Below are 14,207 nucleotides of genomic sequence, written 5' to 3' on the forward strand. Positions count from 1 at the left end.
ACCATTCAGGACATAGGCATGGGCAAGGACTTCATGTCTAAACCACCACAAGCAATGGCAACAAAAGCCAAAATTGACAAATGGGATCTAATTAAACTAAAGAGCTTCTGCACATCAAAAGAAACTACCATCAGAGTGAACAGGCAACCTACAGAATGGAAGAAAACTTTTGCAATCTACTCATCTGACAAAGGGCTAATATCCAGAATCTACAAAGAACTCAAACAAATTTACAAGAAAAAAACAACCCCATCAAAAAGTGGGTGAAGGATATGAACAGACACTCCTCAAAAGAAGACATTTATGCAGCCAACAGACATATGAAAAAATGCTCATCATCACTGGCCATCAGAGAAATGCAAATCAAAACCACAATGAGATACCATCTCACACCAGTTAGAATGGTGATCATTAAAATGTCAGGAAACAACAGGTGCTGGAGAGGATGTGGAGAAATAGGAACACTTTTACACTGTTGGTGGGACTGTAAACTAGTTCAACCATTGTGGAAGACAGTGTGGCGATTCCTCAAGGATCTAGAACTAGAAATACCATTTGACCCAGCCATCCCATTACTGGGTATATACCCAAAGGATTATAAGTCATGCTGCTATAAAGACACATGCACAAGTATGTTTACTGTGGCACTATTCACAATAGCAAAGACTTGGAACCAACCCAAATGTCCATCAATGATAGACTGGATTAAGAAAATGTGGCACATATACACCATGGAATACTATGCAGCCATAAAAAATGATGAGTTCATGTCCTTTGTAGGGACATGGATGAAGCTGGAAACCATCATTCTCAGCAAACTATCACAAGGACAAAAAACCAAACACCGCATGTTCTCACTCATAGGCGGGAATTGAACAATGAGAACACTTGGACACAGGAAGGGGAACATCACACACCGGGGCCCGTCGTGGGGTGGGGGAAGGGGGAGGGAAAGCATTAGGAGATATATCTAATGTAAATGACCAGTTAATGAGTGCAGCACATCAACATGGCACATGTATACATGTGTAGCAAACCTACACGTTGTGCACATGTACCTTAGAACTTAAAGTATAATAATAATAAAAAAAGACAATACGTGCAGTGCACTGCTGAACATAGATGCTTATCAGTGGTTCTGCTTTTGTCCTTTGCCCTGTGATCTTTATTGGACCCTTATCAGTGGTTCTGCTTTTGCCCTTTGCCCTGTCCCCTCAGAAGCATGTGATCTTTGTTGGACCCTTATCAGTGGTTCTGCTTTTTGCTCTTCGAAGCATGTGATCTGTGTACCTACTCTCTGTTCTTACACCCCCTCCCCTTTTGAAACCCTTAATAAAAAGGGTTGCTTGTCTGAGACTCAGGCGTGCATCACAGTCCTACTGATACGTGATGTCACCCCTGGCGTCCCAGCTGTAAAATTCTTCTCTTTGTACTGTCTCCCTTTATTTCTCAGCCGGCCGACACTTATGGAAAATAGAAAGAAACTACGCTGAAATACTGGGGGCAGGTTCCCCCAATATCTTATACTTTAGGTCTCAGTTCAATCAGTAGCCCCACTGGGAATTCCGTGACTCCCCATATAAGGTCAAATCCCACTGTGACACAGCTTCACAGTACTATGTCTTTTTCTTTCACATCACTTTTCAAACTGATAATTTTTTTTTTTTTTTTTTTTTTTTTTTTTTTTTTTTGAGATGGAGTCTTGCTCTGTGCCCCAGGCTGGAGTGCAGTGGTGCGGTCTCAGCTCACTGCAACCTCTGCCTCCCAGATTCACACCATTCTCCTGCCTCAGCCTCCTGAGTAGCTGGGACTACAGGCACCCACCACCACGCCTGGCTAATTTTTTTTTTTTTTTTTTGTATTTTTAGTAGAGACGGGGTTTCACCGTGTTAGCCAGGATGGTCTCGATCTCCTGACCTTGTGATCCACCCACCTTGGCCTCCCAAAGTGCTGGGATTACAGGTGTGAGCCACCGTGCTCAGCCAATAATTTCATTTTTAATTATGAGGTTGGTTGATTAATATCTGTGTGCCCTAGAAAACTGTAAGCTATGCAAGGGAAGGAACCAAGTTTGTGTTAGGTTTCCGTTGCACCCCCACAGCCTAGCACACATGAGGATTTCAACAAATATTTGTTGAGAGAATAAATCAACATTGAAACTAATGGCCCACAACAGTCATTCTTACAACTCTTTTTATAAACCTGAGATTTAAACATGTCACCACTCCTAAAATATCTTTAGAACAGCTTTATATTTACTTGAGAACTAGAACTTAGCAAAATGTTATAATAATATATGTTTAATTAAATATACTACAGAAAGCACCCCCCCCCCTTTATGACTATGTAGTGGTCTAAATGTTTATTTTATACTGCACTTGATATTTTCCCATAAAAACAAGTTGCAAATGGCAAGTAAGTTCTAACCAGCCCACAAAAATCTTACTTACCCCATGAAGTAGTCAACATTGTATTGATTGGAGCTTTAAGACTAACTGCACTTTTGATTCATGAATTCAGTGTACCATTTAATCCAGAGCACCCCTCAAGTCCAAACCCTGGGTCTTCCATGCCCTTTCAGCCTTTAGTATCTCTCTGGATCCTAAAGCTTTCTGAGACCTAAGCAAAGCAGTAAGTAATGTCTTGACAGAAGGAAAGCTCCAAAAACAACATCTGCTAGCAGCCACAGGAAAAATAAGTATACAGAAAAGGCAGTGTTGCTGATAAGGGGGTTGGGTAAAGTGGACAGGGTTGCAGAGAGGGCTCCAGCAGATAGAATATCAAGGGTAAGCAGGGTGCAATACAAGCAAGTTCTATACCCAAGTAACTGAGTGAATTGTAAATCAGGTGTTCCGAAGATGGCAAATACTATATATTTGAAAATTGTTTTAACATCATAAATCCCTCCCCATCCCCCAGCAAGAACTCTCAATTCTTATACCTAGTTACAGAAGACATGAAGACAAACCATCAAAAATAAATATCTTAAATTCAGTAGAAAAACAATGCACACCATACCTTTGTTCCATTCCGAGTAGGCAGGGGCCAAGCAGCACAAGAGCAGCTCCTCAGAGAAAGCTGAAATGGAGTGAGGTTGAAATCTTCTTTTAAATAATGTTTAAAACTTCTAGAAAGGCTGCAGCCTGAACAATTCAATTTGCTTGGTAACAAATTTAATCAGATTTTATTGTAGCCAGAAAACCTTTCCGAAAGTAATTACCAGAGCACAGCAGGCGAGTCAGACTTCTGGCGACATGAACACTCAGCCTGCTGATATGAATTTCAGTTGTCTTCATATATCTGCCAACCTTTCTATTACCCTCCCAGCTCCACCCACAGAGCCTAGCAAAGTGCACTTCAGATAAACTCCGAATTCCCCACCAGCACAGGAGTATGAAGTGTGCACTTTAGATAAACTCCGAATTCCCCACCAGCACAGGAGTATGAAGTGTGTGTGTGTATGTATGTGTGTTCATACATATGTGTGTCTGAAAGCACATGTATGTTTTTGCAGAAACATGAATGTAGTGTAAGAGGAGAAAATATTAAGGAGAACTTAATATATCACTCCCTAATTTTTTGTATCCTTCTGTAAGTCATCCTGTCACAAACACAGATGTTGGTTTTCTTTGTAATATAATACGAATTGCTTTATTGTAAAAGAAAAGACTCTGTATAGTATTTCCCAACGAGGCATACAGTTTAGGCCTTGCCTCTGTTCCTTCCCGATCCCTACCCTCCCCTGACTGTACTTCTGTCCTCTCAACCCTGAGGGCTCTGACTAGTGGGAATTCAGAATCCAAGTCTAAATCTCTTGAGACATCTGTATGCCACTTGGTTTATTTTCCCCAGTTTGATAAATATCCTGTCTTGCCCAGTCACTGTTTCAGCTCTAGCAAGCAGGTGCTCTATGGTTCTTTAAACAAACACAATACAGTGAAGAACTAGCTGGCATTGTGCCTGCCCATGTATTTTCAAAAACTCACCTTAAGTCCTCCCCGCTTCATTAAAATCAATTCCTCCTTTTCCCACTGAGTGCTCTTTCTCCTGAATCCCTGGAGAATTCTGTGCCTCAAAATTTGCACTTAAAAAAAAAAAAAAGACAGCAACACTAAATTCTCTTTCATGTTAGTCTTGTCTCTCCAACTAGATTATAAGTTTCTGAAGCACTGGCAATGTGACTTTGAACTTGTATTTACCACAACGTTTAAAATTCTGTGTAGGAAACAACTAAGCAATTCTCAGGAAACAGCAAGAGGACAGTTGTAACCACATCTTATTCTAGTTGGAGAAATGTCTGGTAGGATAAAGGAAGAAAAGACTGCTATGTAAAGCAATTCTTCCAAGTAACACCTGCCCTCAAAATATTGTTTTCCTCTCCAAATCAAGAAGGTCTCTCAAATTCTTCCTTCCCTAGTTCTAGACAACATCACATGACATTTTTTAAAGTGAGGTATGACTTACATAGAGTAATGTGCACTAATCTTGAATGTATAGCTCTATGACTTTTTTACGCAGGTATACATTCATGTAACTACCTCCCACATCAAGATATAGAACATTTCTAGGACTCTAGCTAACTCCTTCCCAGTCAACATCCACTCAAATGATAGCCACTCCTCTAATCTGTATCATCATAGACTGGTTATGCCTACTCTTAAATTTTGTATAAATGGAATCATATGCTGTTTTGTATCTGGCCTCTTTCTCCTACCATTATGATTGTGGGATTTATCCATATTGTAAACATATTTCGTGTTATGTGCATATTTTAGTGCTGGAGGTTGCATATTTGTTGCATGTTAAATAAATTCTACGTAAGCCTCCCATAGGAAAAGAAAGCAGGAAACCACCAGAAAGAACTGAACCCTGAGATGCACAATTGCTTAGGGAACCCACAGGAGTTGCCAACGTTGAGAAAAATAGACCTCTGATTAGAAATAAAAGCCATCTATTTTCTCTTATACAAGAAACATTAGACATACGGGAAAAATTAGCTGCCAGAAATAAGCTGAACAATCAGGGCAAAGATATCTTTCCACAAGATAGATTTAGTAAAGAAAACAAGGAAGAATTTTCAGAAAAAGAAATTTAGTGCATCAAGGAATAAAAAGGGATTATAATAGCAGGAACCTGAATTCTCTGAAGGAGAGAACAGGTATGGCAACATCTTTTTGACTTAAATATCAGATAGAAACAAAGAGGACTTTAGAATTCAGGTAAAGGGAGTTCTGTCTGAAAACAGGAAGATAAGAAAGGCAGAGAACAGAGGCCCTTTCTCTTTTTTGATTTCCAACTTTTAAGTTCAGGGGTACATGTTCAGGATGTACAGGTTTGTTACACAGGTAAACATGTGCCATGGCAGGTTGCTGCACAGACCATCCCATCACCTAGGTACTAAGCCCTGCTAGCAGCATCCATTAGTGATTCTTCCTTCAACAGGACAGAAGAGGAGCCTTGTTAGTAAGGTGGTAGGTGACAAATCCCTGGTAATGGGGCCGATGGAGGACTTTTTAAAACACATGAATGCTCTCTGGAGAGCTGTGACGCCACCCTTTTCACCACCTCAGACCTTCAGCAAAGTGTGTCCACACAAAGTGAATGGAATGAAAGAATGCCATTTGGGGAACACAAAGGAAAAAGATGTGCTCTATGTCTGCACCAGGACAGGCTATAAGAACAGACTCTAAGAAGAGGTACAATTAGGAAGTCGAGGACAAAGAAAATTGGACCTAGGTGGGGACCAAGTACAAAACCTCTTGGAATTGAAAAGAAAAAGAAAAAAAAAACACAACAGGAGTTAGGGGAGGCATTAAATTTCCCATCAAGAATGGGATGAAGAGCCAGACATTTTATTTAAATCTCAAAGGGAGGGGTAATTTTCAGGAAGGTGTCATATAAATGAAAAGGGGTAATGAGAGAACAAAAGGATTTTTCCAAAAAAATCATGGGCGCCAAAACAAAACAAAAAAACTTAAGTGGAGAACTTAAGTAGCAGAATCATATGCCAAAAACCACACCAGGCATCTGTGAAACAGATAACCAATTTAAGGAATCTCCTAAAAAACAGAGAAGTTATGAAAGAAAATTAAGAAACAGGAAGAATAATATATGATACCTTCTATGTAACAGAAATTCCAGAAAACAAATGAAGGAATGATCAAGAATAAGTTAACATTTTTCTCAATAGAAGAAAATCTAGATTTCATATTTAAAGAATCTAAGGATTGTTGGGCAGGAATACTGAAAAAAGCCATGTTACAGATAATCTGATGAAATTTATAAATGACAGAAAAGAATCCTACAAGAAATCCTACAAACTTCCAGACCACTCCCCCACCCTCCTCACACTCACTTCTCCCAACAAAAGACACTCCAACCCCTTCACCAATATCAGGTGTCCACCAAGGGCAAAGAAACCAGTGGACATTGCCCTCTCATTTGGAAATGAAGTGCCAGGAGACCCAATGGGGTGATGTTTACAGAATTCTGAGGGAGAATTCTGAGGGAGAATTCTACAGCCAAATGGTGATTCAAGTGTGGCTGTAAAAATAAAGGCCTTTTCAGACTTCTAAGGACTCTGAACACACAATTTCCAACTGTGGTCTCACAAATCAGTTCCACAGTATACTGGTCCTCTCAGCCTCAGAGTCTTTGGTGAATCTCCAGGTAACAGAGAGTTTAATCTCCCAAAGAGGCCCTCCAGTCTTCTCTGGTAAAGGTTTTAGATACTCTCGCCCGCACAGCACACCTTTTTTCTAGACCTTGAAACAGTGTCCTAATAGAAATCTACCTGAGATGATGACCTCTTCTAGCAATTATCCTCTTTTTATTCATCTGCCAAGTTTCTTTGCTTCCCTTATTCCTCCTCTCCACTTCTTAACTTTATTCCTCTATGACAATCCAGCTCCTCACCAATCCACTGGAACTGCTGTCACGAAGGCCACCAGCAACCTCCACACACTGAATCCCAAAAAGCCATCGTCAGCCCTTACCTTATTGGTGCTCCTTATCATACTCAGGACTGTGGCTACCTCGTTCTTAAAGCTTTCAGCTTCCCAGACATCTGAGCTTCATTTTCTCCTGTGTCTCCAGAGCTCTTTTTGCTTTGTCTTTTCTTTCTTTTTTTTTTTTTTTTCCCTTCTATTCTGCCTGACCTTAGCTATTACTGTTTTTCAGGTGTCCTTGACTCACCATTCTTCTCTTATTACAGAGACTATGTCTGTCTTACTCATTTGTTTCCAAAACCTCCTCGAGTAAAAAGAGGAATTTGCTGGAAGGGTCTGGGGAGATCTTGAAAAACCCAGCATAGAAACCTTAGCCCATCTGGCCTCATGCAAGGCCGGAGTCTCGGGCTCTAGTGTCAGCACTAGAGAAAAACATGTATCTTCCTTCTCTTCCTGTGTCTCCATGGTGTGGGAGAGGAGGGAAGAAGAACTAACCTGAACGGCCAGCCACAGGCATTCACAGGGTCAAATGCATGGTGGGCAGGGCCACTGAGCTGAATAGCATCTTCTACTTCTGTGTTCCACCCAGGAGTGGGGGCAGTGAGGGGAGCAGGCCTGGAGTTTTTAGGCTACTGGTAGGCGTCAGAATCTCCTCTGCAAGCACTTGAGAACATCCAAGTCTCAAAACAGAAATCCAGAATGGGCAGTAGAGGACCCTTCTTAAGCCTCTAAGTCATGTACTCTGTCTTTTATCAAAGAAGGCTACACTGGGATTTTTAAGATATTGGGCTGATTAATAAAAATCATTCTTTCTACCCATTTGCAACTGAGTCTTTGTGTGGGTGCCTGCCTTAATTGCTAGAACCTAGAGAACTCTCTCCGTAAGTAGCCTTAGTGAAACCCGAATTCTTTCTAGGACTGCGCTAGATTTTGGAAGGCAAGCACTATACTATTTTCTTTTTGTTGCTCATATCTGGCCAAGAGCCTAGATCAGTGGTACACAGTAAATGTTTAATAAATGTTGATCAGCAAACAATATCTTAGCATATTCATTTCTTGGAAGTATGAACTAGTTTGCTTTTGTAACACCTTTTAGTCCAGCTTTCATTTTCCATTTTCCCTTCCTGAAAACACTCAAAGTCCATTTCTGTCTCATTTTCTCATTCCTGGAAGAATATCACCCAAGTATCAGGCAGTTTTAAGTCTTTTCAAAATTCATGGAAATAAGTATGGAATAATTTTTTACCAACCAATATTAATGGCAGTGCAGAAGAAAAATACAAATGCAACATAATTGTTTCACTCAATTTCTTAATTTTTATGTCTGTGTTAAATTTAACAGCAGCTGAGTGGGGAAAGATTTCAGGTCATCTTTTCATTGTTCCATTCATGGCCTGTGCAGATAAGTTGCATCAGATCTGATGAGAAATAGACTCAAATGAGTGAGCACTGTTTCTCTTCTTGTGGGGTGCTGCTGTAGGGTTCATCTTTCTTTCTAGACCAAGGAGATAGCTAAGAAGGAGGGAATTCATTGTGGTAGTTCTTGACTTGCATGTTGTAGGTTGCTCTTTATCTCCACCATGACTTATTTTAGCCTAGGCCTTTGGATCAGGCATAAACAGCCAAAGTTACTAACCTAACAGGCCAGACAACTTTGCCATTCCATAGTTCTCATTTAAAAAATCTATCCAAGAAGCCCTACCTCAAGTCAATCCCCAGCTTCCTAAGCATTGAAGGCCTTCAGTCTATATCCTTAAGGATGTAGAGACCTTCCTACAACAAGTGACATGTCAGCCCAGCCAAACACTCAGAGGGCACATTACTGTGCTAAGTCCTACACTAAGTGCTAGGGATATAAAATCAAATAGAATTTCAGCCTTCACCTTCAGGAGGTTACAGCCCAGTGAAGGAGACAGACATCCAGCCAGAAAATGTCAGTAAAATGTCAGCAAATGTGACAAGTGACCAATTCCTCCACCTTGGTTCTAAGCATTCTCCTCTACCCCATAGTCGGGAATCTTAAGCTATTGTCTCTTTCTCTCCTGATTCTTAAATCTTTCCTATCTGTTCCTTCCTTTAGCATCTAAATATGTGGAAGCTTCTCCCATTTTAAAAACTGTAAAACTGGCTGGGTGCAGTGGTTCACTCCTGTAATCCCAGCACTTTGGGAGGCCAAGGTGGGCAGATCACAAGGTCAGAAGATCAAGACCATCTTGGCCAACATGGTGAAACCCCATCTCTACTAAAAATACAAAAAAATTAGCCAGGCGTGGCAGCACGTGCCCATAGTCCCAGCTACTAGGGAGGCTGAGGCAGAAGAATTGCTTGAAACCGGGACATAGAGGCTGCAGTGAGCCAAGATCATGCCACTGCACTCTAGCCTGGCGACAGAGTGAGACTCTGCCTCAAAAAAAAAAAAAAAAAAAAACAAAACTGTAAAACTACAATCCTTTCTTTACTTACTGTTACCATCTAGTATTAACCCTTTCTCTTTACTTTCAGAGCCAAACTTCTGGAAAGAGGTGTATTCTCTCTACCTCTCTCTCCTCCTCTTCTTCTTTCCATTCACTCCTTAAGCCACACAGTATGGATTTCACCCTCATCATTCCACCAAAAGTATTCTTCCTGAGGTCAAAAATATCTTCCTGGGTGGGTGCGGTGGCTCACATCTGTAATCTCAGCACTTTGGGAGGCCAAAGTGGGCGGATCTCTTGAGTCCAGGAGTTCGAGACCAGGCTGGCCGACATGGCAAAACCCCAACTCTACTAAAAATACAAGAAATTAGCCAGGCGTGGTGGTGCAGGCCTGTAGTCCCAGCTACTCGGGAGGCTGAGGCAGAAGAATCGCTTGAACCCGGGAAGTAGTGGTTGCAGTGAGCTGAGATCACACCATTGCACTCCAGTGTGGGCGACAGAGCAAGAGTCTGCCCCCCCCCAAAAACAAATCTTCCACATCATGATATGCAAATAATGCATTCCAGTGTAGTCAGCCCCTTCCTGGACATCTCAGCTCTATCTGGCACAGTCGATGATGTCCTCCTTTTAAAAACACTCTCCCCTTCGGCTTCATGAAACATTCCCTCATTCCCCAAATTCCACAAAACACCAAACTCTTTCCCCTTGAAGCGGACACACTGCCCTAGTCCAAGCCCACATAGCTCTCATCTGAACCACAGCAGGAATGTCCCAACTGAGCTTCCTGCGTCTCCTCTCACCACCCTGCCCTCCAGCCCACTTGCCACATCACAGCCAAATGAGCTTTATTGAAAATATCAGATTTGATCATATCTCTCTTTAAACTCTTAATGATTTCCAACTTCCATGAGGATAAAGTCCAAAATCCTTAGCATGGCCTGCCATAAGCATCCTGGTCTGATTTGTGCCTACCTCTCTAGACTCAGGTCAAATCACCCTCCCCAGCCCTCTCTCCATTCTGGCTGGTGTGACCTTCTTATGGTAAAAAAAATATATATATATATTCCATGGACTTTCTCATTTCAGCTGTTCTCTCAACTTGGAGTGGTCCCCCTCCTCATCTTTGCCTGGCTAACTCCTACTCACTACTCAGATTTCAACTTAAATGCCACTTCATCTAGAAATCTGATTCCCAAGGAATTAGTTAAAGCCCAATATGATCATACAGCTTGTATAGCACTGTAGTTCTTCTTAACAGTCAGCACACCAATTATTTCTTATCCAATGTTTATCTTTACCCCTAGACATGACTGAATGAGAGCAGGGGCCATGCCTGTCTTGTTCATTGCAATGTCCCCAACACCTGGCATGGTGCATATTTTTAATGAATTAAGAAATGAATGAATACACTGAATGCATGAAGAACAATCAAGAGGGACACCTAAGCCAGTCTGTAACAGGAAAATGAAGGCCAAGCATTTTCCAAATCTATAATACTATGATTTCTGGAGGAAGAATGCATAGAAAGAGCCAGATGCTTGTAAATGACAGGTGTATTTACAGAAACAGCAAAGGTGGGTAGAAGGGTTTTAAAAGAGTGATTGTTATTCTGAAGTGCTATAAAATACAGCAGGATCTAGGGTATGAACAAAATCTAATAACTCTGGCCAGTAGCATGTTCTGAGAGAACATATGTTATATTAGATGAATATGTTGCATATGTTTAGCTAAGTGAAGGATACTTACACAATCGCTTCTAGAATGAGTCATCTGGAATTAGCTCATGCCCATAAATCAACACAACCCAGGCCTGAAAGAATCAAGGCCTTATACACACAAGAATTTGACATTTAAAAAAAAAAAAAAAGCAGCAGCAGCAATCCATAAAAAATGTTAAATCATAAATGTCTAGAGCTATAAGGAATCTTGTATTATCCAGCTCAACCCCGCTATACCTCCTATCATTCCCAGCCCAGGGGTGTGTAATATGGGAAGCTGAGGCCCTAGGAGGTTAAGTCACTTTCCTCCAGTTACATGTCTACTTTGTGGCTAAACTGGTCGTAGAAACTGGGTCAGCTGGGCACAGTGGCTCACGCCTGTAATCCTAGCACTTGGGAGGCTGAGGCAGGCAGATCACGAGGTCAGGAGTTTGAGACCAGTCTGGCCAATGTGGGGAAACACATTTCTACTAAAAATACAAAAATTAGCCAGGTGTGGTGGGGTGAGCCTGTAGTCCCAGCTACTTTGGAGGCTGAGGCAGAAGAATCACTTGAACCCGGGAGGCGGAGGTTGCAGTCAGCTGAGATCTTACCACTGCACTCCAGCTTGGGTGACAGAGACTGCGTCTCAAAAAAAAAAAGAAAGAAAAAAGAAAACAGGTCTCTATTTCAATGCCTTCTAATTATCTGTAACTTTTGATTCTGTAAACTTCAATGAGACTACTCCAAACCATGGCCTGAAGGTGGTTTTCTGGAAACAGTTACCTTCCTCCAGTCTTGATGCCAATTCACTACATAGCATATCCTGTGGGAAGAGAAGCCTGTGGGTGCTGCTAACCTCAACACCTACCCCCTACCACCCACACTGCTGAGGGGCTTAGGAGTTCATAATGGCAGTAACTGAAACACTTTGAGTAACTCCTTTAAATGATGTCCTGTTCTGCGGCATTAAGTAACATCGCTCTCATCTGTCCTTTGTGATTTCTCAGTCTCCTTGCTGTCGTATTTGGGAAATATAAATATTTGGGAATAAACAAACAATGTAAATAAATGTTTGGGAAACTTCTTGTGTAATAGAACATTATAGAAAATATACATATTTGTTTTCATCTATCTAGCTATATAGATATATAGATACATGTATCTTCTGCATCATGATATTCAAATAATGCATTTTAGTCAGCCCCTTCCTGGACATCTGAGCTCCATCTGGCACAGTCGATGATGTTCTCCTTCACAGTTCCTGGTTCATAACTCCCATATCCCTTGTTACAGTCTTTGTTATAATGCTGGGTGTGTTAGGTCTCAGGGGCAGGCCTCAGGAAATAATCTCTTTCCTGCATTCCTTTTACCTGACCCAAGGCAGGATTCTAATGTTCCCTGTCTTTCTGATTGTGGGTCTTAAGAGTCTCCCCGATGAGGGCCTTGCCTCATACCCTGGGGGAAGGAATGCTGATGTCATGAAGTTTCCATAAAAATCCAAGAGGACTGGGTTCAAGGAGCTTCTAGATGGCTGAACACATGGAGGCTCCTGGAGGGTGGAGCCCAGGGAAGGCATGGAACTCTGCATCCCTTCCCCCTATGCCTCTCCCTACGTGTTTCTTCATCTGTATTCTTAGTAATATTCCTTATAATAAACAAATAAATTTAAGTGTTTCCCTGAATTCTGTGAGCTGCTCCAGAAAATTAATCAAACCCAAAGAGGGGATTCCTGGGAATCTCAACTTCAAGCTAGTTGGTCAGAAGTTTCAGAGGCCCAGACTTGCAACTCGTGTAGAGGAGACGGTCTTGGGGACTGAGACCCAACCCATGGGATCTGACGCCATCTCTAGGTAGATAGTGTAAGAATCAAATTGGAGGACATTCAGCTGGTGTCCACTGCTTGAAGTGTGGCAACCAACCCCCCAACCGCCAACATATTTGGTCATAGAAGTCTTCTGTGTTGATTGTTGTAGTGTGAGAGTAAAGACACAGTTTGAGGGAGTTTCTCCCTACACAGCCACTGATTGCACACTTTAGAATGGCTAAGGTGATAAAGTTTGTGTTATGTACATTTTACAACAATAAAAAATAATTTACTCAACAACTTCCAGCTCCAGCCATGGTGGAAAGCCCCACTCCTCTTAGATCCTCCCTCTTACAACTTAAAAACATAAAATAAATAAATTAAGATTGAATCCTGAAACATGTTCAATTAACCCATAGGAAGGTACAAAAAAGAGAGGCAGAGGGACAGGAAATAGAGGAAACTAAAAGAAAACAAAGTAGTGGGGCAGATATAAGCCCTAACATATCAACAATTCCCTTAAATGTAAGTGGTCTAAATATACGAATTAAAAGACAGAAATTTGCAGAGGGGATAAAAATAAAAACATGTTCCAACAATATGCTATCTATAAGAAATTCACTTCAACTTCAATTACACAGGTGGATTGAAAGTAAAAGAAAGGGGAAGAGATATACCATGCATTCATTAATCAAAAAAGAGCAAGTCTTGGCTATATTAGTATCAATGCAATTAGTAATCCTTGTTTTTAAACCACAGTTTTAAAACTCCACTAGGAACAGCCTTGAAGAGCCTCTGTGTTTCAAGAATGCTGACATCTGCCAAAGGCTTTGCAGCCCTGTTTCAGACTGGCTCAGTACACTTTAGCCCAGGTCATGCAGATTTGTCTCCCATTAGATGTGAAGAAACAAAGTGGAAGTCTCCCTTAACCTGCTCTTCTGCCCTCCCCACAAACCAATTAAAATAACATTGAGTCATTTTTCTAGCTTTGTATTGACAGAATTTTAAAGATGAATAATATTGTGTGAGAACTTTGAAAAAAATGTATGCTCATAATACTGATAGGAACATAAATTGATAAGAGTGTTTTTAGCAATTTGACAGTATCTATATACAGATGCTCCTTGACTTACAATAGGTTGTGTTCTGATAAAACTATTATAAGTTGAAAATAATCAAGTCAAAAATGCATTTAATACACCTAACCTACTGAACATCATAGCTTAACCTAGCTTAAACATGCTCAGAACAATTACAGTAACCTACAGTTGGGCAAAATTATCTAATTTAAAATCTATTTTATAATAAATGTTGAATGTATGAGGTAAGAGTATCATACTAC

The 14,207-nt window shown here is 41.0% G+C and overlaps 1 protein-coding gene across 3 annotated transcripts in view; it reads right to left on the reverse strand.

Moving 5' to 3' along the window:
• Nucleotides 1–14,207, reverse strand: part of CMAH (cytidine monophosphate-N-acetylneuraminic acid hydroxylase) — a 377,256-nt gene that overhangs the window by 321,574 nt on the left and 41,475 nt on the right. The window contains exon 2 of one of the 3 annotated variants that reach the window (XM_054557301.2): nt 3,019–3,078. In XM_054557301.2, the coding sequence (XP_054413276.1) occupies nt 3,019–3,029 (11 nt within the window). In that variant the 5' untranslated portion in view covers nt 3,030–3,078. Of the gene's footprint in view, nt 1–3,018; nt 3,292–14,207 lie in introns of those variants that run through there. The other 2 variants (XM_063725397.1, XM_054557302.2) reach the window with 2 other exon arrangements.

Source organism: Pongo abelii, chromosome 5 (assembly GCF_028885655.2).
Source record: "Pongo abelii isolate AG06213 chromosome 5, NHGRI_mPonAbe1-v2.0_pri, whole genome shotgun sequence".
Lineage (NCBI taxonomy): Eukaryota > Metazoa > Chordata > Mammalia > Primates > Hominidae > Pongo > Pongo abelii.